The following is a 26,114-nucleotide window of genomic DNA, read 5'->3' on the forward strand; positions in this document are numbered from 1 at the left end:
GTATTTGGTTCAGGTTGGGGGGCTGTCTGTAGGCAAGGACTGGCCTGTCTCCCAAGATTTGTGAGAGTGCATCTGATGAAGTGAGCTGTAGCTCACGAAAGCTTATGCTCAAATAAATTGGTTAGTCTCTAAGGTGCCACAAGTACTCCTTTTCTTTTTGAGAGTGTTGGGTCATCCTTCAGGATAGGTTGTAGATCCTCAATAATGCGTTTGAGGAGTTTTAGTTGGGGGCTGAAGGTGACGGCTAGTGGCGTTCTGTTATTTTCTTTGTTAGGCCTGTCCTGTAGTAGGTGACTTCTGGGAACTCTTCTGGCTCTGTCAATTTGTTTCTTCACTTCAGCAGGTGGGTATTGTAGTTGTAAGAATGCTTGATAAAGATCTTGTAGGTGTTTGTCTCTGTCTGAGGGGTTGGCGCAAATGCGGTTGTATCACAGAGCTTGGCTGTAGACGATGGATCGTGTGGTGTGGTCAGGGTGAAAGCTGGAGCCATGTAAGTAGGAATAGCTGTCAGTAGGTTTCCGGTATAGGGTGGTGTTTATGTGACCATTGTTTATTAGCACTGTAGTGTCCAGGAAGTGGATCTCTTGTGTGGACTGGACCAGGCTGAGGTTGATGGTGGGATGGAAATTGTTGAAATCATGGTGGAATTCCTCAAGGGCTTTTTTTCCATGGGTCCAGATGATGACGATGTCATCAATATAGCGCAAGTAGAGTAGGGGCGTTAGAGGACCAGATTTTAAAGAGAAACTGTATTTTCTACTGAATGCATCCCATGAAGTGAGCTGTAGCTCACAAAAGCTTATGCTCAAATAAATTTGTTCGTCTCTAAGGTGCCACAAGTGCTCCTTTTCTTTTTGCTGAGCTTCAGTTCATTTGCAAATTTGACACCATCAGCTCAGGATTAAACAAAGACTGTGAATGGCTTGCCAACTACAAAAGCAGTTTCTCAACCCTTGGTGTTTTTATGTAAAGCCTCCGCTCAAGTGCAATTGTAAGATCTGTAACTTGTATCATTAAGTTCTGCAACGTTTTTGCAGATGTTGTAACTTCAGTTATTGTTAGCATAGCCTTTTAAGTTTTGTAACCTTTTCAGTTACAGTCCCCGCCCCCTCCTTTTTGTCTCCTCTCCCTCTTTGAATACCTGTGAAATGGCTTTCCCCCTCCTCCTCCCTTCTGAAATGCTTGTGGAATGAATAGGCTGGTTGAACAGCTGGAAGATCAGAAGAGCTCCCAGGTAGACAAGGTATCTGGGACTCTAATTAGGCAGCAGTCACACACCCAATGCATGGACACTGGCTGAGGTGGAGTGTGACCAACCAGACACAGCCAGGTCATCTCTACTCGCAGGTCATGACTCTCTGATTAGGCAGCGCTCACACCCCCAGTGCATGGACACTGTCTGAGGTGGAGTGTGACCAACCAGATGCAGCCAAGTCATCTCTAGTTGCAAGCCATGAGGGGAAGGGGCCATGTGCTCAGAAGTGCACTCACAAGCTTGTACCTCCCGTAAAGGCCCTTCGCCTGGACTGCCTGGCCAGTGGTTTGCTGTGTTGCATTCCATCGTGCCTCGGGAAGACTTACCTTCATCACACCGTCCATCGCTGCACTGTGGAACACTTACCTTGAAGAATCCTGACATCTCCAGTGCCGGGCCTGTCCTGGGAGTGTGAGTGTGAGAGTGTGACCCCCCTACCCTCCCCCTTAACAGTGCCATTGTAATAAAACTGTATAAGTGTAACCCTGGGTTGGTTTCTAGGGAAATTGAGGTAACCGTGTTCACACCTCAACTGCTAGAAGAGGGCCTCATCCTCCCTGATTGAACTAACCTCATTATCCCTAGCCTGATTCTTGCTTGCATATTTTTATCTGCCTCTGGAAATTTCCACTACATGCATCCGACGAAGTGGGTATTCACCCACGAAAGCTTATGCTCCAATACTTCTGTTAGTCTATAAGGTGCCACAGGACTCTTTGCTGCAGTTAGTTTGTAACCTCTCTTTTGTCTATATGTATTCCCACTTGTGTGAATCCAGCAAGTAGTACAACCCCTAAGAGGGTGGGTTAAGGATTTCTGTGTAAAAAAAGGATTGCAGAATGGAAATTTTCAAATCAGATTTAGCTGCCAAGTCAAGAGATAACAGCGCTGTGTCAATGTGTGAGGAGAACTCCAAGTAGCAGCCATCCAGATATCTAAAATGGAAACACTATGAAGATAGGCTACTTGTGCTGCCTTAGCCCTAAAGCCCTCAGGTACTGTCACCCTAGCTAAAGCAGAGCAGGACTCGGTGCATTATCACAGGCACTGAGTAGAAATGACATTCCCTTTACATTAATGCCCAAAGACTATAAAAGGCCTTAGTTCGAGCCATATAAAAATTAAAAAGACCTCTTGATATTGAAGGTCTGGAGGAATCTAGTTTCTGCAATGGTGAAAAGTCTAAGTCTGGTTTAGAAAAAACAAATCAAGGCACTGCTTTCAGGAAGGTTCCTTAAGTCCTGTGGTACCAGAGAGAGATCCTGCAAGTGGGAGACTATGCACAAGGCACCTTGAAGAACAAGTTCTTCTTTCCTGTTGGTTACTTCACCATTAGTTCCTAGGACGTTTGTAGCATGGAAAAGGCCTCTGGGGTCACCTAGACCACCTCTTACTCTGTGAAGGATTGAAAAATTAGAAGTTCAGCTATGTTGCCATGGATATTGCTTGCTCTGTAAGAGACTCAGTTTTCCAACTCACAAGTAAACGTTTTCTTGATGTTTTATATTTTCATAATGTCTGATAGAAATGATGACCTCCAGGTCAGGCATTTCTTGGCAATTAATGATTAGCTGCTTTTACCTCTGGCCCTCAACTCATGCAGATCGTCATTAGCAGCCAGGAAGTGCCCTCTGCACTGGGCATTATTGCTTAATCATCCCTTTTTAATGCTACAGAATATACCAGCTGCCTCCAGGACATAAACATCTCCTGAGCGGATGGATCAAGAGTGGTTTTTTTAAAACTTTCATTAATTTGAATGGATATTCTGTCAAAATTACTGCCAAGATGCAAGCACAGAACTTCAACTGCCAAAGGACTTAATTTAAAAGCTGATTGACGGGTATTACCCTAAACCTCACTTAAGATTAGATCACTCTTCTTCCGGAGGTGTTGGTTGCTGAGTATCCCTGCAGCAGTGCACTGCCTCCTCTGGTGGGACGGATCTGGGGATATAGTGGATTTTGAAGGCCTAAATCTCAGGGATTTACCTATCTAATCTAGGTCTTTTATATAGCATCCATTACCATGGTATCTGAAGTTCCTTGAAATTGTAAGTGTACACATACAGATGCTTCTCTTTTTCTCTGGTCCATGGGGACTGGATTTCAGGTTTTTTGTATTTTTTATCAGGTGTTATGGTGACCTCCTATCCAGCTATAGTGTGATCAAAAAATGCCCCCAACTATTTAAATGTTTGAGCTGGGAGTAGCTCTCAGGAAACCTTAGTTCTACTCCCTTGGGCTAACAATGTCTGTGACCTTTACAGGAGGAGGATTCATTTACATGTGGAATTAAGCAGCTTTTATTGTTACATTCCTAGATTAAAAAAGAGATGCTGTGATATGTGCCATGTATCAAAAGGCAGGATAATTTAAGACCAGAACACGTTTAGCAATCGTATCTTTAATAATAAAAGTTAACCAGCACATCAGTGGATTGTATGTGCGTGCGTGCACACACAACTTGGGATTGTCTGGTTCTTGTGTATAATTATTTTTGAGTCCTTCTGAATGTGAAATGTCATTAAAATATGGTGATAGCTAAAGTATGTTCAGCCATACCATTGGTGTAGAGAGAAAGGAAGTGTTATAATCTATGATGTAATCTTTAGTGTCTCTTCCCTCTGGAATTGCAGAATTAGCTTTCAGTATGGAAGGCACATTTTAGAGAGTCACACTGTTTGCAGAACTGTAGGTGAACCTGCTGTTGAAGGGTCATTCAGTGTTTGAAAGTTTGATTGCTTGGAATATAAGTAAAATTACAAAATTTACAAGAAGGCAACACAAAAACATAGCACTCCAAAACACATTTTAAATTTGTGATGTACCCTGGGCAATCCAGGGTCTCCAACCCTCATTTTGAAGCCTGAAAAGGATATTCCAGGTCTATTGGTTATCAGTGAGAAGTCAGGTTTCTCTTGGGTGCTGAAGGTAAATGTGGATGTCTTCACCAGGAGACAAGAGATCAATATAGCCTCCCTTGATATGTGGTTTGGCACTGAACATGGAGATCACCTGACTGAGCCTGATTTCATTGCTTTGTTGGCAAAAAGAGATTTGGATGCCTGGGTTACTATTGTTTGCTTAGTACTATTGACTTTTCATCATGCATCCTTAAGTGAAACACATGGTATGCACATCAGAACAGCAGACTCTATCTTTGGCTTTAATGCTTCAGCAGAATTAACAGCAGTAAAATACAGGTATAAAGAGTTCCAGGAAATAACAGTTCACAAGTTCCGGAAGGGCTGGGACTTTGTGGTTTCCTGACTCTTGGAGTAAGACTTTTTGATCTGTGGGTTCATTTTTTATTTTAACAATGCAACAGTGTTTTTCAGCAGACAGTCATTCTAAAGAAGTACATAATTAAGACAAAGGGATGAATTTGTTGGAAGTTGAAAATCTCACTTATAGTGAGAAACCAGTTGCTCCCTTCTAAGAGTTTAAAAACCATGCCCTTTCAAGGACAATGGAACATCTGTAAGCTTTATGCTGAGATTTTATCCTTCTAAAATAGCAGTGGCCAAACTCTGGCCTCTATGGAGATTTATATCCAGTATGAAACTGGTGCACAGAGGCACAATAAAAGGAGGACTGATGCACTTCTGTATTCTGTCTCTAAGTGATTCCTCTATTCAGCTAATTCTTCACCTTATCTAATGCAGATTGTTCATTGACTTTTAAGGTCATTATGATGATCTACCATAGTTTGATCTTCTGCATAATACAGACAACAGCATTTCACCCAATAATTCCTGCATCGAGCCCAATAACCATCTTCCTCCTAGAAGGAACAGAAATGCAAAGTATCCATTTCCTTTAGGAGAATAATTATTTAGTAGTATAATGTCTTCTACTGGTATAATGTATGTGGTTGGGACCAGGTGGATGTGTAAACATGCAGCCCATCATCTTGATTCTGTCACTTGGAATGCCCCTCTGTCTACAGAGGATTGTGGAGCAGCCTCTCCAAAGGGTTTCAGAGTAGCATCCGTGTTAGTCTGTATCCGCAAAAAGAAAAGGAGTACTTGTGGCACCTTAGAGACTAACAAATTTATTTGAGCATAAGCTTTCAAATAAATTTGTTAGTCGCTAAGGTGCCACAAGTACTCCTTTTCTTTTTCCAAAGGGTTTGAAACCATTTCTGCTGCCAACCAGGGGATTTCTCTTCGATGTATTTATGCAGCCTGTGCCATAATTGGACCTTGGAGTGTAAAATGTTGCAGCTTATAGTCTCTTTAAAATGTTTCTAAGACCAATGGACTCTAAAAGTTGCTCTAATGCTAATGGAAATGTGAAGTGTTATCCTTTTTACCTATTTTCATGGTTTCTTTCAGTTTTCCTACCTTAGGACAAATTGTCCAGGCCTTCCTGACATTTAATTTTATTCCCAATACTCAACCCTATTATCCCCTTTCCCATATCTCCAATTTCTTTCCTCCTGTTACCTACTACCTCTCCATTTTCCTCCTTTTTTCTTTCCCTGTCCAGTAGTAGTTGATATTTCAAATAGATTTCAGCTGCAATGGACATACAATCCCAATAAGATTCAGTGTACCGAATCCTTCACAAGCCACTGAACTGTGTGGGACAAATTTCTCCTTGGTGTACCCCAATGAAGCCAGTGGAATAACACCAAGCATCAATTTGTCCTGTTGTTTATTTCTGCAGCTCTTCCTACTTCTATTGTAACGAGATACAATCACTACAGCAGCTATTGTTTGATCAGCAACACAATCTTTGTTGAGATTTCATTTCCCTTGCAGCCCAAATGCTAGATTATATTTCTCATTTATGCCTTTTAGTGGACTTAATTTGACATTAAATTACACACCAGCCTGGTGATGCTCCACTGCTTGTTAATATAAAGTAGTGGCATTTGAAATCCCAAACCTTAAATGGAGGATACAGAAGACTTTGTCCACATTCAAGTAATAAATCTCCCATTAGTATACGGGAAGTTTACAGCTGTTGTAAAAATAAAATGCATGTAGCTATCAGTTTGATATGTCTTCATTGTCTGTTAAGTTTATTCCTGGTCTTTTTATGTACTTTATATAGATATGGACAAAATTTCTACCATGGTTGTCTTTGTTTGGTTATATTTGTGTTGCATTTTGTAAGACTAAAAACTAGTGTCCCTTGTTTTTAGGATTCATATGCTGCATGTTAAACTTCTCAAGTTATTCCTATTCACAGATGACTCTCAGAACTGAATATAATCCACTTGAAATAATTCTTGGCCCGCTTCTAAAATGGAGGGGAGTACCACCTAGAGAGCATGCAAGTGAACACATCACATGGGCGTGAACTGCAAAATATTCACAGTTCACTTTGGATAAGTATCCAGAAGCTCGGATCTTTTCCAAACCTATGGTAGACGCCAGAAAGTCTTTCAGCCCTTTGATTTCACACAACCCCTCTCCATCTTGCTGTCCTCTTTGGAGGAGGAGACTTGGTAGTCCCCCTGTGTTTTCTCTGAGTAGCTCATTTCACCTTTGATAAGGAGTCAGCAGGGGCCATGGGTTTTTCTACCCATAACCAATGGGCAATGCTGTAGGATAGGAAGGTGTCTCCATCTTCGAGGGACTTGGGAGCCAAAAAAAAAAAAAAAAAGGTAAATAGAATAGTATCATTAGGTTTGCCGTGTGATTATGGTAGGGTATGTTCTGCCTATTTGGCTGCTAGGAATTTTGGTAATTTATCTCCACTGTTTGTTACTGTGGGCAGGGGCCACTGCTCCTAGTTCCTGCCTAGGGCACACAGTTGTATCATCTTGGCTCAGGCAGCGGGGGGAGGCTTTTCAGCTGCAGTCAGCCAGGTCCTACTCTTCCAGGAGAGGAGAAGAGAAGACCCTCTCCCATTAGCCCCCTTCTCTGGGCCAAAACAGGAGATAAATAACACAAGCAAATTCCTGAAACTAGGTTACAGAGCCTAGGTTTAAAGGCTTGATATTCAAACAGACTTGACTGTCCCTGATTCCATGTGAAGACGGGGAATTAAGTACCCTCAGCTCTGAGAAAAACAGACCTTAAATGTAAACTCTGTTTTTCCATTGAGTCCAAATTAATGTTGTGATGGATTGTTCTTAATCCTGGGGAGCAACCACTGACTTTGGGGGAATCCTCTTCAGGGGCCTAACTAAGCCCCAATATTGAGTGTAACATAAATCGTTCATAACCGAGTCTCAGCAGAGACGAGCTGGACGAGGTAGCATGTTTATCGGACCCCTTTATGTTGGTGCGAGAGACAGGCTTTGGAGCCACGCCGAGCTCTTCTGCAGGCCCGGGTGGGACTCCTCGCCATGGGCCAGCACCGGGAGTCAGTCCGCACTACCCAGGGGCGGCCGTGCGGCCGGGGTTTTCACGCACCGCTCTCCCCGAAGGAGGCGTGAGCTGGGCGCTCCGTGGGGCAGAGGCGGCGGCCATGCACGCGGAGCGGCAACTGGGGCAGGCTGGAGCGCCCTGGCTCGGCTCGCGCCGCAGCCCTTCGCGGGGAGCGAGCGCCGCGCTCCAGCCGGGCTTGCCTCCGCTCTGCGTTGGATTGCTCCGGTCTGCCTGGAGCCCGGGCCCGCCCGCCCGCTCGCTCGCTCGGCCCCAGCGGCGGGGCGCCCAGGCGCGCTCAGCCGAGCGCCGAGGCGCGCTTTCAGGAACAATAACAGTGCAGGCGGCGAGGGGCCCGGCGCCGCCGCCCCCCCCCCGCGCGCGCCATGTACGCCTTTGTGCGGTTCCTGGAGGACAACGTCTGCTATGCGCTGCCCGTCTCGTGCGTGCGGGACTTCAGCCCCACGTCCCGCCTCGACTTCGACAACCAGAAGGTGTACACGGTGTACCGCAACCCGCGCGAGGCGGAGGACGAGGACGAGGGCTCCGGCGACTGGGGCGACCGCCTGCTGCTGCACAAGGCCCAGATCCTGGCGCTGGCAGGTGAGGCCGGGCGGGGCGGGGCGGGGAGGGAGGGTCGGTTGAAGGCCGGACCGGTTAAAAACAAATCGCCCCCTGCGCGGGGGGGGCGGGGGGACAGGGGCGCCCCCCCCCCTCTCCTCTCCTCTCCCCAGCCCGCCCGCTGGCTGCGGCTCCCCGGCGCGGAGGGGGCGGGCGGCGCAGGCCGCTGGCGGCGGGGGTAGGGTTTTGTGGTGCCTGCCTGCGGGGAGGAACGTGTGGTGAGGTTCAGCCCCCGGCCCCGCGCCCTGACCGCCTGCCGCGCACCTGGGGGGTGGGAGGGGGGGGTGTCACCTTTCCCGGCGGCTTTTGGCCTCGCGGCCCCCGGATCACATCATCCCCCCGCCCCCCCCAGGCAAATGGGGCCGCGGGAAAGGGGAGGTGATGGGCAGGTCAAGCCAGCTAATCTTCTCTCCGCTTTGAGCTGCGCTCAGACTGGGAGGGTCCCGCCTCCGTGTGACAACTACCTGCGCGGCTTGGTTTCCAAAAGAGAGAGGGAGACAATTCGCCAGGGGAGGTTTTGCCACTGGACAGCCCTTCGTGGTGTCATCGCCCCTGTTTGAATTTCCTGCCACAACGTCCTTGTGTCTTTGATTTTAGGAATAGCTTTTATCATCTGCCCAGGACACTGTTTACTGCTGTGCACTTGACGTTTTGTGGTTCGAAATCTCAACCTGGGAATTGAGGAGCCTGGCACATCTGGAACTTATAACAGCAATAACTTCTAATAGATGAAAATGATCATACTGCACCTAACGAGAATGAAATAAGAAGCTCCTCTCACTTCTACTACAAAAAAGTTAGACCCCCATTATACATACAGGGCCGGATTCTCTTATCCTGCACCTTGGATTCATTTACACCATTGCAAGTGGGTGTAGTATTCTACCAAATCAGAATGGTTTTCATCTGCTGTGCATTGGTGTAAACAACTTCACAAGGTGCAGGGCCATGAGGGATCAGGGCCACATATTCTAACCCCTGTAAAACTTGGTATTGCTGCGTCAAGCATTTAAATGTGAGATGATTTATTTAAAATATTCACATCACTATGTCAGTGTCTTAGAGAGCCTGCCAAGTTGTACATTATGAATGAATTTATTTTTAAATGACTCTAGAGTTTTGCAGAGTCTGCCTTCAATGAGTGCAGTAAACATGACAGTGTGTCTAGTGGAATGAGTGTAGGACTAGGAGTGAGAACCTCCTGAGTTCTAATCCTGATTTTGACACTTAGGCAAGTCATTTTTAAGCCATTTATTTAGTTAGTTTTAAAAAGTTTACAAATCTTTGCCAGGTAAATATCAGAAACAAAATAATAATTACAACAGGTAGCTTTTGTTTAAAGAGACATTATACAGGAATTTAATCACCAGACATTTCTGTTTAACAGGGTGTTACTTACTCTGTTGTATGGTATCATTACAAGAATTTAGGTAAGTCATTTAACTTGTGTGCCTATTTTCCCAGGTGTAAATTGGGAATGATAATTCACACCCATTTTAACATTTATATAGAGTTTTGAGAAGGTAGGGCCTGATTCCCCTCTCAAACTGGTATAAATCAGAAGTAACTGTACTGGTCATTGAGTTGACAGTGTTCCAAAACCGGTGGGAATATAGGAATTGCCAATTCCAGTCAGGGCATTGGTCCATCTTATGCAGGATAATGTCTTTTTAGCTGTGAACAGCCCAGACTCTTCAGATAAAGGTGTAAGAAACCTCATTATGGAATAACCTGACCCTAGAGGAAGTTTTTCATAGTTGTTTTTGTCGGCCTATGCCCTGAAGTATGAAGGTTCTATTTCTTGTACTATTTTTTATCCTATGAACGGGAACTCTTGATGTTCTTATTAGCTATATGAGAGAAGAATCAGACATTAAGTGCTAAGTTATGTACATGGAAGACCATGAACCCTGAATATTTCTGTAAAAACCAGCCTTTCTACCACTGAGTCAGTTACACACTACACACAAAGAATTATTGTTTTACTCTTGAAACAATCACCTTCTGGCTGTTTCTCTAGCTTAAATGTTTATTTTATTATTCCAAGAAGTTTTTAGTGCCTGAGGGGAGAAATTGATCTTATACTTAAAAATCGTGGGAATAGAATTTGGTAGTTACTGTATCAGCTTTGGCAATGACAGAATTATCAGCAAGTTAGCTTTAAAATCAGCTACTTTGTGGCAAATCATAGAATTAGGAAATACTTTCTAAAATGTTTCCATTGGCATATAGTTTCAGGACTAAAGTCTCATGGCGCGCAAACAGAATATTAGAGTTGTTACTCATTTACAAGTCAGTAATAGTAATTCAGATTTATGTAGGAGATCACTGCCTTCCCCCCTGCTTGCCCCAAGGTTTCCAGAGCTCTCTAACTAGTCAGTTAACTGTTGTATGTAAAGTTAGTGTCATTCTAACAGGCATATATGTATAAATAAAATACATACATTGGCCTTGATCCTTCAGTCAGATCCAAGCAGATGGGCCTGCACCAGGCGGAGCACCTGGGGATTCAGTGGGGTTCTGCACAGGTGCATGGATCCTCCCATCTGGCTCAAACTGCATGATCAGGGCCATCGTTCATATGTTATATTTTAAACATAGGTTTGTTTTTTTTAAAATATGTGCTCACTTCTGAGCATGTTCAGAGAACATCTTCCACAATTTTAGTGGCGCTAATTTGCATACACTGAATTAACAGGACTATTCAAGTGAGTAAAGTCATGCCTGTGCATTTGTGCTTGCACTGTCAAACCCTGTCTGTGCAATGGTGATTTAATGATATTCTGAGAAACTTGGCATTTGTTTCCTTCCCGTTTTTAATTTTGTTAAAGGAGAGCGGGGGAATGGAGAAAATAAATTGCCCATGCACATGTGCATTAAGAATGACAATTAAATATTTAATTTTTGAAACATTTGAAATAAGTTTTTCCTTTTCTGTGTTCCTAATAAAGCCTTAGTCAATCATTTTCAAATGTTGGCCCCAAGTCCTTATTTAGGTGCATAAATAAGAGGCTTATGACTTCAGTGGGACTCCCCATAGGAATGACTATATGTTCAGGCCCATAACCCACACCATTTCAATCCTATGCTTATAATCTCCCTTCTTAAGTATTCCAGCAACAGTCCTTAGACCGGTGAGGCCATGCTGGGCAACAGTATACTGTAAGGGGCATTGCTGTTGCTACACAAAGGGTACAGCTATCAAAAATGTTTTGTCAAAATTGGGCTCTGCTTAAGAAAAAAGAAAAGGAAATGTTCTGAGCATGCTCAAAAGGATCACAATTGTTATAGCCTTTCATGGAGGGCAGGGAAATACTAAGTCATCTTTTAAACACTTCAGTAATTAAACAAAGAGATTTTCCTTAAACTTTTTGAAAAAGTTATACATGAATTGAGGCCAAGGACAGAGTTTCAGATCCAAAGAAGAAATGTAGAGAAAACTGAGCATTGGAAAGCCACTTAAAGCAGAAGTTATGAAAATCTCAAGACTTAAAGTTCACAGGCAATTGCAGTTAAGTAAACTAGAAGAATTATTTCATTCACCACTAGAGTGAAAAGTGGTTGTCATTCAACAGCATATAGGAACACTGCACTGCTCTTTGAAATGGGAGGTTAATATGTATCTAATTGAAATTGCAAGAATTCTAGGCAACAGTGACATCTAGTACTTTACTTTTTAGAAAGGGTTGGTGCCTCTTCATATAATGATCCACTACTTGACTTTTCTTTTTGACCTCTTTCTCGAATTAGTCTTTTTAGCCTTTTTTTGCTGCAGTAGCCATCCGTAGTTCATAGGTTCTTCACAAACATCCAAAATATTTTTAGACAAATTCTGCCATTTGTTACATACATCCTATACCAGATAACTTCATTGGCCCTTAGATGATTAAATTGAGGGTCCTTCCTGCTTATTAAATGGTAACCATATACTCAGCTAAAAGAAAAACAATTCAGAATCAGAGGTCTCACAGTTCATTACCTCAGGCTATTGTCATTATCCAGTTAAAAGGGAATATCTTCTAGTTGGAAACATACTTTCCTTGGCAACAATAAATATCTCTGTATTCTGGCTACTGTCCTCAAAATTTCCCAGCCACATGACCACAACAAACACAGCTACCTCAGATTCTTACCCCCTATCCAAACTGTGGTTCTACATACTCCAGTCTCCTCAATCTTTGTTTCCACACATTTGTCCTTGCCCATTAGGGATGGCTTAAGCTCTGCCCCATACTAAGATAGACCTGTCAAGTTTAACTCCTTTTAGATAACTTTTAAGGCAGCCTTTAAGTCTTGTGATGAAATGTTTTGCTGTGCTTCAGGGACATTTAAAACTTCCATTCATGTTGTGACAGCATGACACTTGGAGTTCTGAGTGGGGGCCGGGTGGAAAAGGGCTGAGAAATTGAGATACAGGTGAGGAAATCTGCGGGCAGCAGTTAATTAGAAGGAAAATGTTTTCATAAGGACTACAGTGATTGAAAATATATAAGGCTAGATGCTGAGGTGCACCCAGAATGCAGAGTGTTGGTCAGGGAAGTGGTGTATACAAAGTTGGCTTGAAGCTCCTACTTGCATTGTTGTGAATCTGTTGTTAGTGCATTTCTTCTTTGTGCACTGTTCGGGCATCGTAAGGGTTGGCATAATATAAAGGTATCCCAAACACACACTGTTTATAAACCTTTCCCCTTCCTCTCGCAGTTAAGTGGGTATATGGCATATGAATCCCTACACAGGCTTATATAGTACTCATTGGTGTGAGTGTTCCTTCGCCCCATACTCTGATTTGAATGCTGATTAGAATGTGGCATCACAGTTGATTTCCCCCAGCCCTGCCCCAATATTAACTTTCAAAAGCTAATTTCAGTGTTTTAAAAAAAAAGTAAGTACAGGTCACTTTCAGTAACACTGAGTGGTACTTGTATCCCTCCTACCATATGGAGTTGTGCTTGAAATTGTAGTGACATTTCCATTAAAATTACTTACTTTGAGGGTTTAATAAGACTGTGCATATAATTAAGTACAACATTTAACAATTAAAAGCATCTACCAATTTTATGGGAGCAAAAATAAATAAATGGAAGTTGAAGATGTTTTTGTTAGCCTAAAGCAACTGAAAAACACTTTCCTTTTAATTTTTTAAAGACATTTCTCCATAATGTTACCTTAGTGCCACTGAAGTATTTAAGAAAAGATAGTAGCCAAACTATTTTCTTTTAAAATATTGTCAATGTATTATGAATCAAATATTAGCACTGTTACTACTTTTCTATATGGGCTCCCACAGTGTGTAAATCTGCTGGCTACTCCTCAAGTCCATTCTCCTCTTGCCTTGGGCGTCTCTATGATGGGTAGGTGACTGGGGAGATTCCCTTTGTGGTGGGGTGCTCGAGGTCCTAACCCTCTGGTGCAGCTGAAATGCAGCATTTCCACTGCTTTGTGGTCTTGTGGTCATTAGAGCCCCTTCAGAAGTGTTCTAGCAAGGCAGGCAGGCAGCCAGCGAAACCATAGCAAAGTTTGAGTTGGTTTCCTACCTAGTAGTTCTTATTGTCTGAGGCTTCAAAATGCACTTTTTAAAGAGAAATTTTCCTTATAAATGTTAATTGTTGCTGTAAAGCACTCTTTATTTGTAAAGTTCTTAAACAATAACTAATCCCCAGCCCCTACATAAGGTGTTGTATAGGTGGATATACAAGTGAAATATACAGGATGGGGACTTCTTTTAAAATGTGCTACTTGTTTTCAATGTTTAAAAAATTCTAACTTTCTAAAAACTGCTGCATTGGGTTTCAGTAAGGATTAAAGGAGTTTCTCCATAATTATAAACCTTAGCGGTTTACATGTTCAGAGCACTGTACAAGCATTAACTAACTAACCTCCACACCACCCCTGTGAGGTATGCAAACATAGATGGGGGACACTAAGACAGAGAGAGTAAATTACTCAACATCAACTAATGAGTAAATGTTGGAGCCAGGATTAAAACTCTACTATGCTTAATATAGACAGCGATTCCTGTTTTCCAGTGTGCTGTTTTCCCTACTTGATGCTGTAGCTTAATCAGTTTTATGACAGAGAAGAACACTATTATAATTTCACTGTAAAATTAAGCAGAAGGCAGGGTTAGGCTGTTCAAGAATTAAAGCTAATTCAAACACAAATCTGTAGATTAATATTATTTATACCAGTTTGACTTTTTTAGTGTTGAGCCATGTTTGCTTTTTGGCAATTATTGTCAGACTTGTGGGCATGAATTTTGAACTAACACTTTTATTAATGGAAAATCAGAAAACATCTACCTACATTTTTATATATGTATTAGTTTTATTGCACCAAAGTGATTTATTTGGTCAGCCAGAATAGCTCCAAAGGTGCCACTACAGAGTACTGGTAAACAAGGGCTCACAAAATTATGATATGTAGCAAAATACTTCAGTGTTGTCAGGTTTGAGACAACTGACTTTAAATAAGTATGCATGTTAATATGATTTCTGCTGTAGATCATTATCCAAATCAAGAAATATCAGACTTGTGATTCACTAACAAAATCTTGTGCATTCAAACTCGAGTCTGACTCTTGAGACCTGCCCCTAATCTCTCTGAAGTGGGAGAATTTTGGTATTTAGTGGGAGTAGTTCACACCCATACTCTGTCAGTATATTTTATTATTAAAGTTACTAAAGGAGAGCCAACCTTGATGTAGGATTTCAGACATAGAAATTAGAGAAGGAAGAGACTTCGTTTATCTAATCCATTCCTATGCTAATACAGGATTTCTCCCTCCTCCTTAACCTCTCCTCCAGCTCCTTTTTTCTACGAAACAAGCCTGCCTTGATCTCCATCCTCAACAAGTTGACTCCATCTTCCTGCCTGTCTTCCTTTTCCCCCTTCACCTCCAAGCCTATCAAGGAGGCAGACTACAACCACTATATCTAGTTTTCTCTCGCGATTCCTCTCTGAGTCCTTTCCAGTCTGGCTTCTGTTCTCTCCACTCCATTGAAACTGCTTTCAGCTAAGGTCTGTCAGTCTTTTCCAGGCCAATTCCCAGCGTGTGTACTCAATCCTTTGTGACCTTTCTGCTGCTTTTGACATTGTTGATCATACTCTTGCTTGATGTTGTTCGCCCTTGGATTTCATGACGTTGTGCTTTCCTAGTTCTCCTTCTATTCTTCTGCCATTCCTCCAGCGTGTCATCCTCCTCTCCCCTTTCTCTATAGGTCTCATAGGGACTCTCTTTAATGTCCCCTTTTTGGCAAACCTCATACACTCACAGGACTTCAACTGCCAACTCATGCATCTGTCTTTCTGCTCTTAATTTGTTTTGTTCCATCCAAACCTGTCTTTCAAACTGCCTGTCCATCATCATCTCCTTGTTTTTCTCTTTAACCATTTAAATTTATGATGGCCCAAACAGTCTCTCCTAAATTATGTCAACTCCCCCCATTCTCTGTCATTTTTGGGTGTGGGGGGATTGGAGACCTACCATCCTCCCTGTCCTTGAGGCCCAAAATCTGGGTCATCTTAAACTCTGTCCTGTCTTTTGCACTTGACATTCAGACTTTCTGAATCCTAATATCTCTATAGCACTTCTAATACCTAGTCTTATCTTTCTGCCCACCAAGCTAAAACTGTTGTCCACGCCCTTATTGTCTCCTGTCATCTTCTCTCTGACCTACCAACCAAGTCCCCTCTCTAGTCAGTACAAAATACAGCCATTAAGATTATATACATTGCCTGTAATCCGGCCATCCCTACCACTTGTTGAATTCAGCTTTTGGCTTCCCCCTCTTGACTGCATCAAGTTCAAACTTCTTGTTTTCTTTAAAGATCTTTCACGACTCCACCCCCCAGTTTGTCCAGTCTTGTCTCTTACGGAGTTACCCCACACATTCTCTTCTCCAGTAGTGATGCCAGCCTTCGTGCCCTATTAGCATGAAGATTGCTTCTCCCAGAATGTTTCTTCCTACTCCAATACTTGCTCTGCAAGACCACTACCTTTTCTTAAATCTCTTCTAAAAACCCTGTGATGGGGTGCTCCACTCACCCCTGTGATGGTGCCTCCTCCTGGTCACTTTGGAGAATAACTCGCTGAGTCAGCTCCCCTTCCCACAGTTGCACTCCATCTCTCTCTGCCAGTCTGCAGCACCTCTCTCACTCCATGAGCTGCTGCTGCCTCTTGGTGACACAGCTGCCTGACCAGGTCACAATGTGTTCTCCCCTTCTAGGTCACCAAAGCTTTTCTCCCTAGCAACCTCAGGTAGTCCTCCCTTTCACTGCCCCCCATGTGCCACTCCTCAGTGCCTGGCAGGGGAACCCCAAGTTCCAACTCAGGGACCCACTAGTCAGCAGTCAAGAACTGTTCCCTTTTAGACCTTACTGCCTTTCCCTGAGCCCTTTTCCTTACCATCTGGTGCTCCCTCCTCTCTGAGTTTGCCAGCCTCCTAACTCCCCCCATTCAGGGAGTAACTATGGGCTACCTGTCCCTGTAGCCTCCAAACACTTCTCCCAGAGAGTGACTTCAGACATTTCCAGCAGCCCCTCTTTAGCTAATTTCCTGTCTTTATAAATCCATCCCAGCTGGTTCCTCCCCTGCTGGGCTCCCTCCCTTAGTCAGGGGATTGCTTAGCCACCCAGTTCCTTTCAGCTATGGCCTGTTGGTTTATTAGCCCATTTCTCAACCTGCTGTAACCCTGTCAAGGCTAATGTGGGGTGAGCACCCCATCACAGACCCCCCTTTTCCTGATGCGTACAAGAAACTAATTGATAGTCATCTGTAATGATGTTTTCCATCTTCAAATAAACCAATCTAACTTCTTTACTCAATCTTGCTGTTTTAGTCTTTCTGTGTCATAGTGATATTTGTACTGTGGTAGCACGTAAGAGCCCTCAGTCATGAATCAAGGCCCCACAGTGCTAGGCACTATGTACACACAAAACAAAAAGATGGTCTCTTCTCCGAATAACTTACAGTCTGAGTAGTCCCATCCTTTCACCTATGACTCTCCTTGTTGTCATGTCTCAAATACGTTTGCAAAGGAGGGTGTGGGAGGCAAGGGATCATGTAGTCTATTTGTATTATCAGGCATAGGTATGCCCTTGGGCAGTTTAAATAATAGTGCTCCCCCATAAATAGCATCTATCACTTCAAACAAGAGGGCTAGTTAGTGCCAAAGCTTAAATCAGCGGTTCTCAACTTATTATACATTGTGGGACGCATATGCAGAGTAGCCCCGACCCTGCTGGCTGGCCACCCTGGACCACCACCACACGGCTGCCCCGGAGGACGCGGGGCCGGTCAGCTGCCTAGACCCTGGAGCTTGCGGGGCTGGCCGGGAGCCATGGACCCCTGCTGTGCAGGGCCGGCCAACTGCTCCATCCCCAGACCCCCACCGCGCAGCTGCCCCGGACCCCTCCCCAGGGCCTGGGCAGCTGCCCTGGACCCCTCCCCAGGGCTGCCGTGGACTTCACAGCTCGCAGGGCCAGCCAGCAGCTCCGGGGCCCCGAACCTGTGGTGCCGGCTGGCAACCCTGACGCTGCCTGGCAGCCTGGACCTTGGTGACCCCGGCATGCTGGTGGCCTTGAGCACACAGCTGAGCTGGGCCACAGATGTGTGCTAATTGGGCCGCATGCGATCCGCAAGTTGAGAATCGCTGGCTTAAGTAAATACAGAGATAAAGTTCCCCTCACCACAGAAATGATTCGTCCAAGTTAGGAATGAAGCAGATCAGCATGGCAGTGCAGGGAAATTTGCACCCATGTTGCCATAGTGTATCTGATCTGCGGCTGAAGAGGTTTTAAGTTTCTCTGTTAGTACAACATCATTCACAAAGATTGAAATTTATGAAAAATTTGGGGAAAGGGAGAAAACATGGACTTAGATTATCATTTTACTGTTGGTATCGTAAGATGCACAGCACTGCCAAGCTTGTACTTAGACCAATCTCGGATCTGCCATTTCTCATTCAGTTGGAGTGCAGAGCTATTTCTCTGCAGTTTTCCATCATTTACTACAGAGGCGAAAAGACTGCATTTGAACTGTATTTTAAAACATCCAGTTTATTCAAGTCTGACCAAGATTCAAGTCCCAGTTGCTAGGTTAGAATGCAAGGAATGTTTTAAGGAGACATTTGGGTTTCCAATTTGTGACTATGGAATACGGCTTTCAGTTTTAGTGCTTTCACATAACAATTCTGTTGTAACCAAGCAGATTATCTCTCTGCCATCTGGTCATGTATGCCTCAGTTGACTTCCACAGGCCTGTAGGCCACTGTGCTTTTGACCTCTACTTCCAGCCCCAGCTGTCCTTTGCTAGCCCTCCTATGTTCTCCAACTCAATTCCTTAGCCTTTCCTCAGTCCAGTTGTCTTTCCAGCCCTCCTGGGTTCTAAAGGTGACCATGTCCCTCCTCTACTGTATGTCTCCAGTCCTGGGACTGTAACACCATGGCTGGTCAGTCAGATGTCAATTCAAACTATTTCCCAGAGCCACTTTGTACGCTCTTGCCTGGTCTCCTTTATGCCCCCTTCTGCGCCAAGGCTTCCCCACCTTCCTTGTCAGAGAACCACTTTCCAGGTCTCACCTCTTCATGGAGCAACTGCCACAGCCTTTCTAGCTTTTTGAGTGTCTCTCTATTGAGTCACAGGCTTCCCTTAGTCACATGACCAGCCAAGTAGTTCCCACTTGATCCCTCTGGGAACTACTTGTCCAGAATACCTGTTTTTACAGGGCCAAAACCCACAGGACTATGCAGGCTTGTGGCTCATCCTGAACCAATTCACTCTGCTACATTTGCCCATTTAGTGATGGTTCTCCTCCTAAGGTCCTTATGTGGCCACAGTGGTGAAGGGTTTATTCTGTATATGGGAGCAGGAGTTAATAGAAATAACTAATTGAAAATATAACCGTAAACACCTAAGGGTACGGTGCAATTCTTAACATGCAGCACAGAGTTTAAATGGTTGGAGACCAATTTTAGGCATGTGGGCCACATTGTTGTTACAAATCAAATCTTCAAGCCATAACTGTCCCAGGGCTGCTAATATCTTATGCTAGTCTTGGGCCAATGAGTTTATTCTTGTCCAGGCATTTTGGTTTATATTCTACATTTCCTTGGGGCACAAAACGGTGCAAATTCTCTTCTATGCCAGACTCCTCTCCTGCACCTGTCCCTGTTAACCTAGCAAATCACTGCAGTCTGCATTCATGCCCCCTCACCCCCCCAACACACACACACATCTGAGCTATTCAGCATAGCACTGCCATGTGCCAAATACAGATACCTGAGTGACAAAGGCTGGAGTTGAACTGAGTTCTTAGGAAGCCAAGTGGAAAGAGGCCTCCAAGGGAATCCTAACAAATAGCAGGAGTAGTGAAACTAGAGTCTTAAAGGGAGCTGTTCCAAATGCATGTCTGCACACCATGAGAACCAGTACTCCTGCATTATCCCAGAATTTAGCATGAGACTTTCTTTCAGTAGCTACAATTAATATGTAAGAAAAGAGTGTGAAAAACACCAAGTTTGTTTAATAAACAAAAAGCTTGTTTAGATCTAAAACACTGGGTAAATTGTATTAAGCATAAATAGACCTAGAAGAACAAACCATCCATAAGAGGGTATTACATGTTCTGTTGCTGCCAAGTCAGTGGAACATAAGAGAACTGGTGAGCTGAATAAATTAAAATGTCCTAACTGTTGCTTTAACGTATACATTCATTTTTTCCTCCCATAATTTCTAAAAGTTTGGTGTAGGAGAATGTGAGTTTTCTTCAATCTACCTGTCCAGTCTCCAGTAAATTTCACAAGATAAGCACCAAAATCAAAAAGGGGGAAAACCAAATTGCAGAATTTGAAAGGAGCCATATTGACAGTGAAAAACAGTAACTAATAACAGACTAAGGATTTTATCTCATTGCTCCTAGTTCGCATGTGGTTCAGAATGGTAGTGTCTTGAAAATTACATCTGATGGCTTTAGTAACCTATGCAAAGTGAATGGGTTGTATCAGTCTTGTTCCTAGGCCAAGAATCTGATTGGTCCATGGATACTGCTTTCCATTTTCCAACTCTAGAAAAGGGATCTTTTCCAGGTTAGTTTGAAACCTATTTGCAAGGCACCGTAGAAGAACTTGCTCTGCAGCTTGCCTGTGCAATACCTGAACTATGCAAATATAGCACTTCTTTGCACAAGAGCTTTACATCTAGTGCCTTTCACCAACACTGGGTTATTTTTAATCATTAAGTTTTAATTTTTGATAATTGCTTGCAAGAAGATAATCAGTACTCCTACCTCTCTCCTTATCACCTCTAAATCTTTTTTTTTTTTCCCTTCAGTCTTATAGAAGCCTATCTAATTTTCCTGTCCTGCTCTCTGACAACATGGATGGACCACTTCACTCTTACTTTTGTATGGTTTCCAGACATGATTTTTCCAAATCTAGCAGTTAGACTGCCATTTTGTTAAAATGGCATAAGCATTCAAAATGCACTGGGGAATGGAGATAGATGTAAATAAGGCCTACATTCTTCTTGCGTCTGTCTTAGTATCTATTGCTACCATCTGAATTTCATTTCAGGTTGTCGTTTGTTTGAAGTTACATCTTCTTTACTTTACACAGCCTTGGGCTGTAACATCACCATTTGCCTACACGAAATCCATTTCTATCTGCAGCAAAATAAATTGCCTTCCTCTGTGTAATCTGGTTCTAATGAATGCCTTGCTCCTCATTAAACTGTGATTTACCTTTGTTTCCCTTTTCTGTGCTGTCAGAACTAACCATTGGAGGTCCTGTGGAGAGATGCTAATTTTGAAAAAGTGGAAGTCTGTGACTAAGCACACACAACCGGTATCCACAATGGCACTTTTCAAAGATATTCATAGAACACTTCGTGGATTACAGTTTGAAGGTGGATAAGAGGACTCAAATTGTTGTCTTATTCATAATCTTCCAGTGTACAAATATAACACATGACTTTACAGTCTCAAGTTATCCCCTTTCCATAACTGACCTTATGTTCAGGACAAACAGACTTTGTTCTGCAAGAATTTTAAAGATTCCCCTGGCACTTTTTGAAAGACTAGGATTTGGCTCTAGATGTCCCAAAGAATAACCAAGTAGAGTAGGTATTTTAGGAGCTTCTGTAGAATACTTCAAATTTGAAAAATATTCTAACAGTAGAATCACTGTTATCAAGGCTACTCTGTGAGTCGCAGAACTATATACATTTTTATTGTCTGGGTTTTTTCTCTGACAGCAAAGGATTAGTACTATAAACTAGAAATAGGGGTAGTGTCAGTGGTCGCTGTACAGGTTCTGCACACAGCTCTCTGCAAGTGCCTGTCAAATCTGACCTGCTGTTTTTCCAGCCCTGGTCTTCTCCTGAGTATTGGAGAATCTGCCACTTGTGCCGGATGACGTGCTAGATTTGTGCTGTTGACAAATGCTGAATAAGGCCTACAGTTAAACTACAAAACTCACACTTACTTTAGACTTAAACAGAATGTGAACTCTCAGTAGCAGTTTATGAATGATATATGATCTTGTTGATAATATAATTTAAAGAAATGCAAGTAGTTCTTAGGGAGTTGAATTCTTTACAGCATCAAATGGTTTCTACCTCATATCTTAGTACTAATGGCTATACATTAATGCATTTGATCGCTATCCCATAAATTTAACTTGCCTTTTTTTTTAATATGCACAATCACATATGGTCAAGTTGTCCCTGGTATAGCACCATTGTGATTAATGGGTGTCAGAGGAGTTACACTGGATTAATTTGATCCATTGAATATTGAGGGGAGTAAAGCATGGGAATTTTTTTTTAACTGGTCTTGCCTAAATCATGCAATATTTGGAAGTAAGAAGACTTTGATTAATGTAACAACATTTTTATTTTTAATATACATTTTAGAAGACAAAACTGACCTTGAAAACAGTGTGATGCAGAAGAAAATTAAAATCCCCAAACTCTCTCTCAATCACGTAGAAGAAGCTGGGGAGGTTACAGATTATGGGGAAGAAGATGTGGAGCTTAGACACAGTAAGGTATTGAAGTTTTTTTGTTTTGTTTTTTTGGGTGTTTGTGTGTGTGAAAGTGCTTGGGGCATATGCACACATGTCATAGCTAAAGAATTCCAGGCTGGCTTTCCATCCCCTTAAAACGTTGTATGGATGTAATTGGGTCAAGTTGGCGGGCAGGGGCTGTGGGTGAGAATTCTGAATTGGTTTACAGACCAGCTTTTCAGAAATCTAGTTCATGTGCAGTTGAGAATTATTTTTATTTGTACAGTCTGCAACTTAATTGCTGTTAGAGATTTTTGGAACAATGTTGTTTAACTTTGGCCCAGGTTGACCCAGTTATATGATTAAGCAGCTGTTCTTGGTTGGCACTTTTTAACCTGTTGTACTCAGCTTGTCTTGAATAGAACAGGGTGCTATGAAAGTCCCAACTTTGGGTGGGAAGAAAAACTAAACAAAATTGAATCCCTCTGATACAGAGGTCAGTGGTCCCTTTAGGCCGAGATGTCAAAAACTGTAATTTTTTTGTTTTTGTTTTCAAGTAACTTCTCCTTTAAAAGTCTGCCAACCGGGCGGGGGTGGGGGTGGGGAATATTGCTTTGTGGCTTCATGTGTTGTCTAGCTGCAGGAATTATACTAGTAAATTTATTTATGGAGGGATGGCATTTTTTAGAGCATGTATGGCGCAGGAATAACATTGAATAATCTAATTTTCTGCCACATTACTCCTGGACGTGGTATGGGAATTGATAGCATCAGTTTCTTGTGTTTAACCCATGAGCTAGGTTTGCTTTCCTGTCAATTACTTGGAAATTCAAATACTCTTTCTATATTTGGCCAGTTGAAAAAACTGGTGACTTTTTGCCTATACTGATACATGGTAATACCATCACCCAGACCCTTTACAAAGGAGGATGCATTTATTAATAGGGTTTGGACTACTGTATGAAAGAGCAAAGGTAAATTGCTGCTAGAAGTTCACTGAAAACGAAACATCTGCAATGCAATACTACTATATAAAGAATCTCTTGATCTGGGGGATGGGACTAGATTGTATATTCTCTAATTTATTATTGTAATTCCCTTTCCAGTGCTTGCAAATAGTATAACTCATCTATTTTCATGGGGAGGGGTGTGTGTGTGTGTGTGTGTGTGCACGCGCGCATGGGGGTGGGAATAGTTAGTGGACGTTTGTCTGCGTGGTGATTGAAAGCACAAGTCTTCAGTTCATGAAATGGCTTCAGATGGTGTGCTTCTAATAAGCAGTTTTCTCTCTTTAACTCAGTTAAACTGCTCTTATTTATACTGGTGAAAAAAATATTGACAGTACTTCAGTCATTTTTTTAAAGTACCCTGCAATTATGGATAACATACAAAATACATAATTGATGCCTTTTTTCCCTTTAAGACCATCAGAAAAGGAAATATAAACACGGTATGTATGCTAAACATGAAGGGCTGGACTTTCAAAAGGGAGACGCCCAGGTCCTTTTTTTTTTTTTTTATTTAAACTGAAAGTTCTGCCTAAAGTACCCACCACTTGCGCACACAATTTGGGCAAATGCAACCAAGGAAGTCCTCCAGCAGTTCCTCAAATTTGCATGTTAATACACATGTAATTCAGTTATGGTAAGAGTGTTCACAGGCATCCTTTAGGAGCAACATTTTTTTTTTGTAAGGTGGACCTTGTTTCACTTTTTTGGAAAACAGCCTTAATTGTCCTGAAGGCTGGAGTTTTAGTTCATGTTATGTATTGTATTCCTGCTCTGCTAATTTTCTGTATTATTGTAACACACAGAGACAAGATGGGAGGAAACAAAGTGAAGGTACACACAAAAGCATCGAAGCAGTTGTTGCTCGCCTAGAAAAGCAAAATGGGATGAGTCTCAGTAGTAGTTCAAGCCCTGAGGAAACCTTTATGGAGACTTCGGAAGGCATTAACAACATGGACGATGCTGTAATTCCTCGTGTTCTCTATGAAGAATTGCTGAGGAGTTACCAACAGCAGCAAGAAGAAATGAGACATATTCAGCAAGAACTTGAGAGAACACGGAGGCAGCTTGTGCAGCAGGCAAAAAAGCTAAAGGAGTATGGGGCATTAGTGTCAGAAATGAAAGAGCTCAGAGACTTGAACAGGAGACTTCAGGATGTGCTGCTTCTGAGATTAGGCAGTGGTAAGTGCTCAGTATACATGGGACTAGTTTTAACAGGCTTTACAATATCTTAAAAATAGAAACTGAAACTTCTTCCAGGTGTAGGGATGGGGGGCAAACAGGACTTTGCCTGTTAAAGTGCGTTTTCCACTTCAGTTGTGCTGTGCATATTGGATTTGTACACCACGCGCCTCTGGATCTTTCTTTAATGATAGCAGCGGTCTTTGTGCCGGTAAGTCTGACTCAGAGTTTCCATGTTACATTACTTTGTTCAGTTCTTTTAAAAAAAAAAAAAAAATTCACCCCAAACTGAAAGTTGTAGTAAAGTTTATCTTTGGAACATATCTGTCTTTCCTTTATTAAATTACATTTTTAAAAAATTCCATTCAGCGCATAGTAAGTGTAGGGCAGACCATAAGGTCTTACTGATTGCAGCTGTTTGTGGAAGGTGGGTTTTTTGGGTTTTTTTTATTTAAGGTTTCCTTGTTATGAATAAGTAACCAAGTTTTGGCTTTTTAAAACTTTTTGTAGGTCATTCGATTATAATATGTTCTTGAACGTTTTGGCATTTGATTTAAACAGCAAAGGTATTTGAGAAATTATGGGTTGTTCATGAACATAAGTGTGTGTTTGTTTGTTGTTTTTGTTTTTTTTAAATAAGCACAATGATCCATTATAAAAAATATTGGTTATTAAATGCAGGTTTTATACAATTTTGGATTTAGATTCCAAATAGCTTGAATCAATGGCAGTTTTTTTGTTCAGTGATAACTATTTAACTATTATATTGGAATTGGTGCAGAGTAGTAGTCTGTGTCACTTGGGGGTGATAAAACTGGAATACTTCATTATGATTTTAAAAATAGTTTTCATGTTTGTTTTTATTTGTAAATAAAATTCAGAGCCCAATAGTCAAAAAGGTCCATAGTCAAGTCTTGACCACTGAAATTTGCAGTTATGGGTTGCACGCCCAAGCTTTGGCATGCTGTTTTCCATGTCTGTTTTGGGACATGCGGAAGTTGATTTTTCACACACAATTCGAATAGAGGGCCACCTACTTGATTTGCATGAGTGTCTGAGGTTTCTGTGCCAATCTGAGGTTTGTCCACACAAGATGTTGGATGTGAAAAATTGCATGTTTATGGTTTTGCACGCATTGAATTGTGCTTGACTGAAGTTCACTTTGAAAACTTGACTCCAAAGATTTAAGATGGACTTAGTATGGTGACTACCCAGAGTAATTAATTAAAGGGCATGTAAAGATTAAATAAGCTTTCCACACAGTATTAGAGACATAATGTGGGTGGTTGTAAATTCCAGTGAGTTCTCTGAAATTCTCCTTGGATGAAAAGATGTCCTACTATCAACTAAATGAACATATGTGAATTGTCAGTCCAGATGTTAGCAGGCAAGTCTACTAACCACTGTTTTATTGGGCATTCTTGCTGGTAGTCTCAGTTGTGTGGCCAAAACTGGAATGAACACAGGGTATGGATTATTCTTTCATTCCTAGGGATAGTTTCTTCAATAGGGATTTGATGCATCTTTGCATGGACTGGTGGAAAAAACTTGAAAAGGTGTTGCCCATGCCAAATATATTCTCTAGATAGTGGACTTGAGTTTCTAATGCATCAATCTGGCACCATTTTAACAATCATGAATAATACCACCAGCATTGAAGAAATCCATGCAGCAGATTTTTTTCTTAAACTATTTCAGATTTGAGTGATGAATCTAGACAGTT

At 42.2% G+C, this 26,114-nt stretch overlaps 2 protein-coding genes across 2 annotated transcripts in view; both read left to right on the top strand.

The window, feature by feature from the left end:
- AGBL4 (AGBL carboxypeptidase 4) overlaps positions 1-26,114 on the top strand; it is a 1,390,068-nt gene that overhangs the window by 836,309 nt on the left and 527,645 nt on the right. The gene's annotated exons all lie outside the window — the stretch shown is intronic.
- Positions 7,562-26,114, top strand: part of BEND5 (BEN domain containing 5) — a 37,142-nt gene continuing 18,589 nt past the window's right edge. Inside the window, 5 exon segments of the mRNA XM_073357769.1 lie at positions 7,562-7,592; positions 7,595-7,946; positions 7,948-8,183; positions 22,111-22,244; positions 24,016-24,391. Coding sequence (XP_073213870.1) covers positions 7,562-7,592; positions 7,595-7,946; positions 7,948-8,183; positions 22,111-22,244; positions 24,016-24,391 — 1,129 coding nt within the window.

The sequence above is a fragment of the Lepidochelys kempii genome, chromosome 8 (genome assembly GCF_965140265.1).
Source record: "Lepidochelys kempii isolate rLepKem1 chromosome 8, rLepKem1.hap2, whole genome shotgun sequence".
NCBI classification, from domain to species: Eukaryota; Metazoa; Chordata; order Testudines; family Cheloniidae; genus Lepidochelys; species Lepidochelys kempii.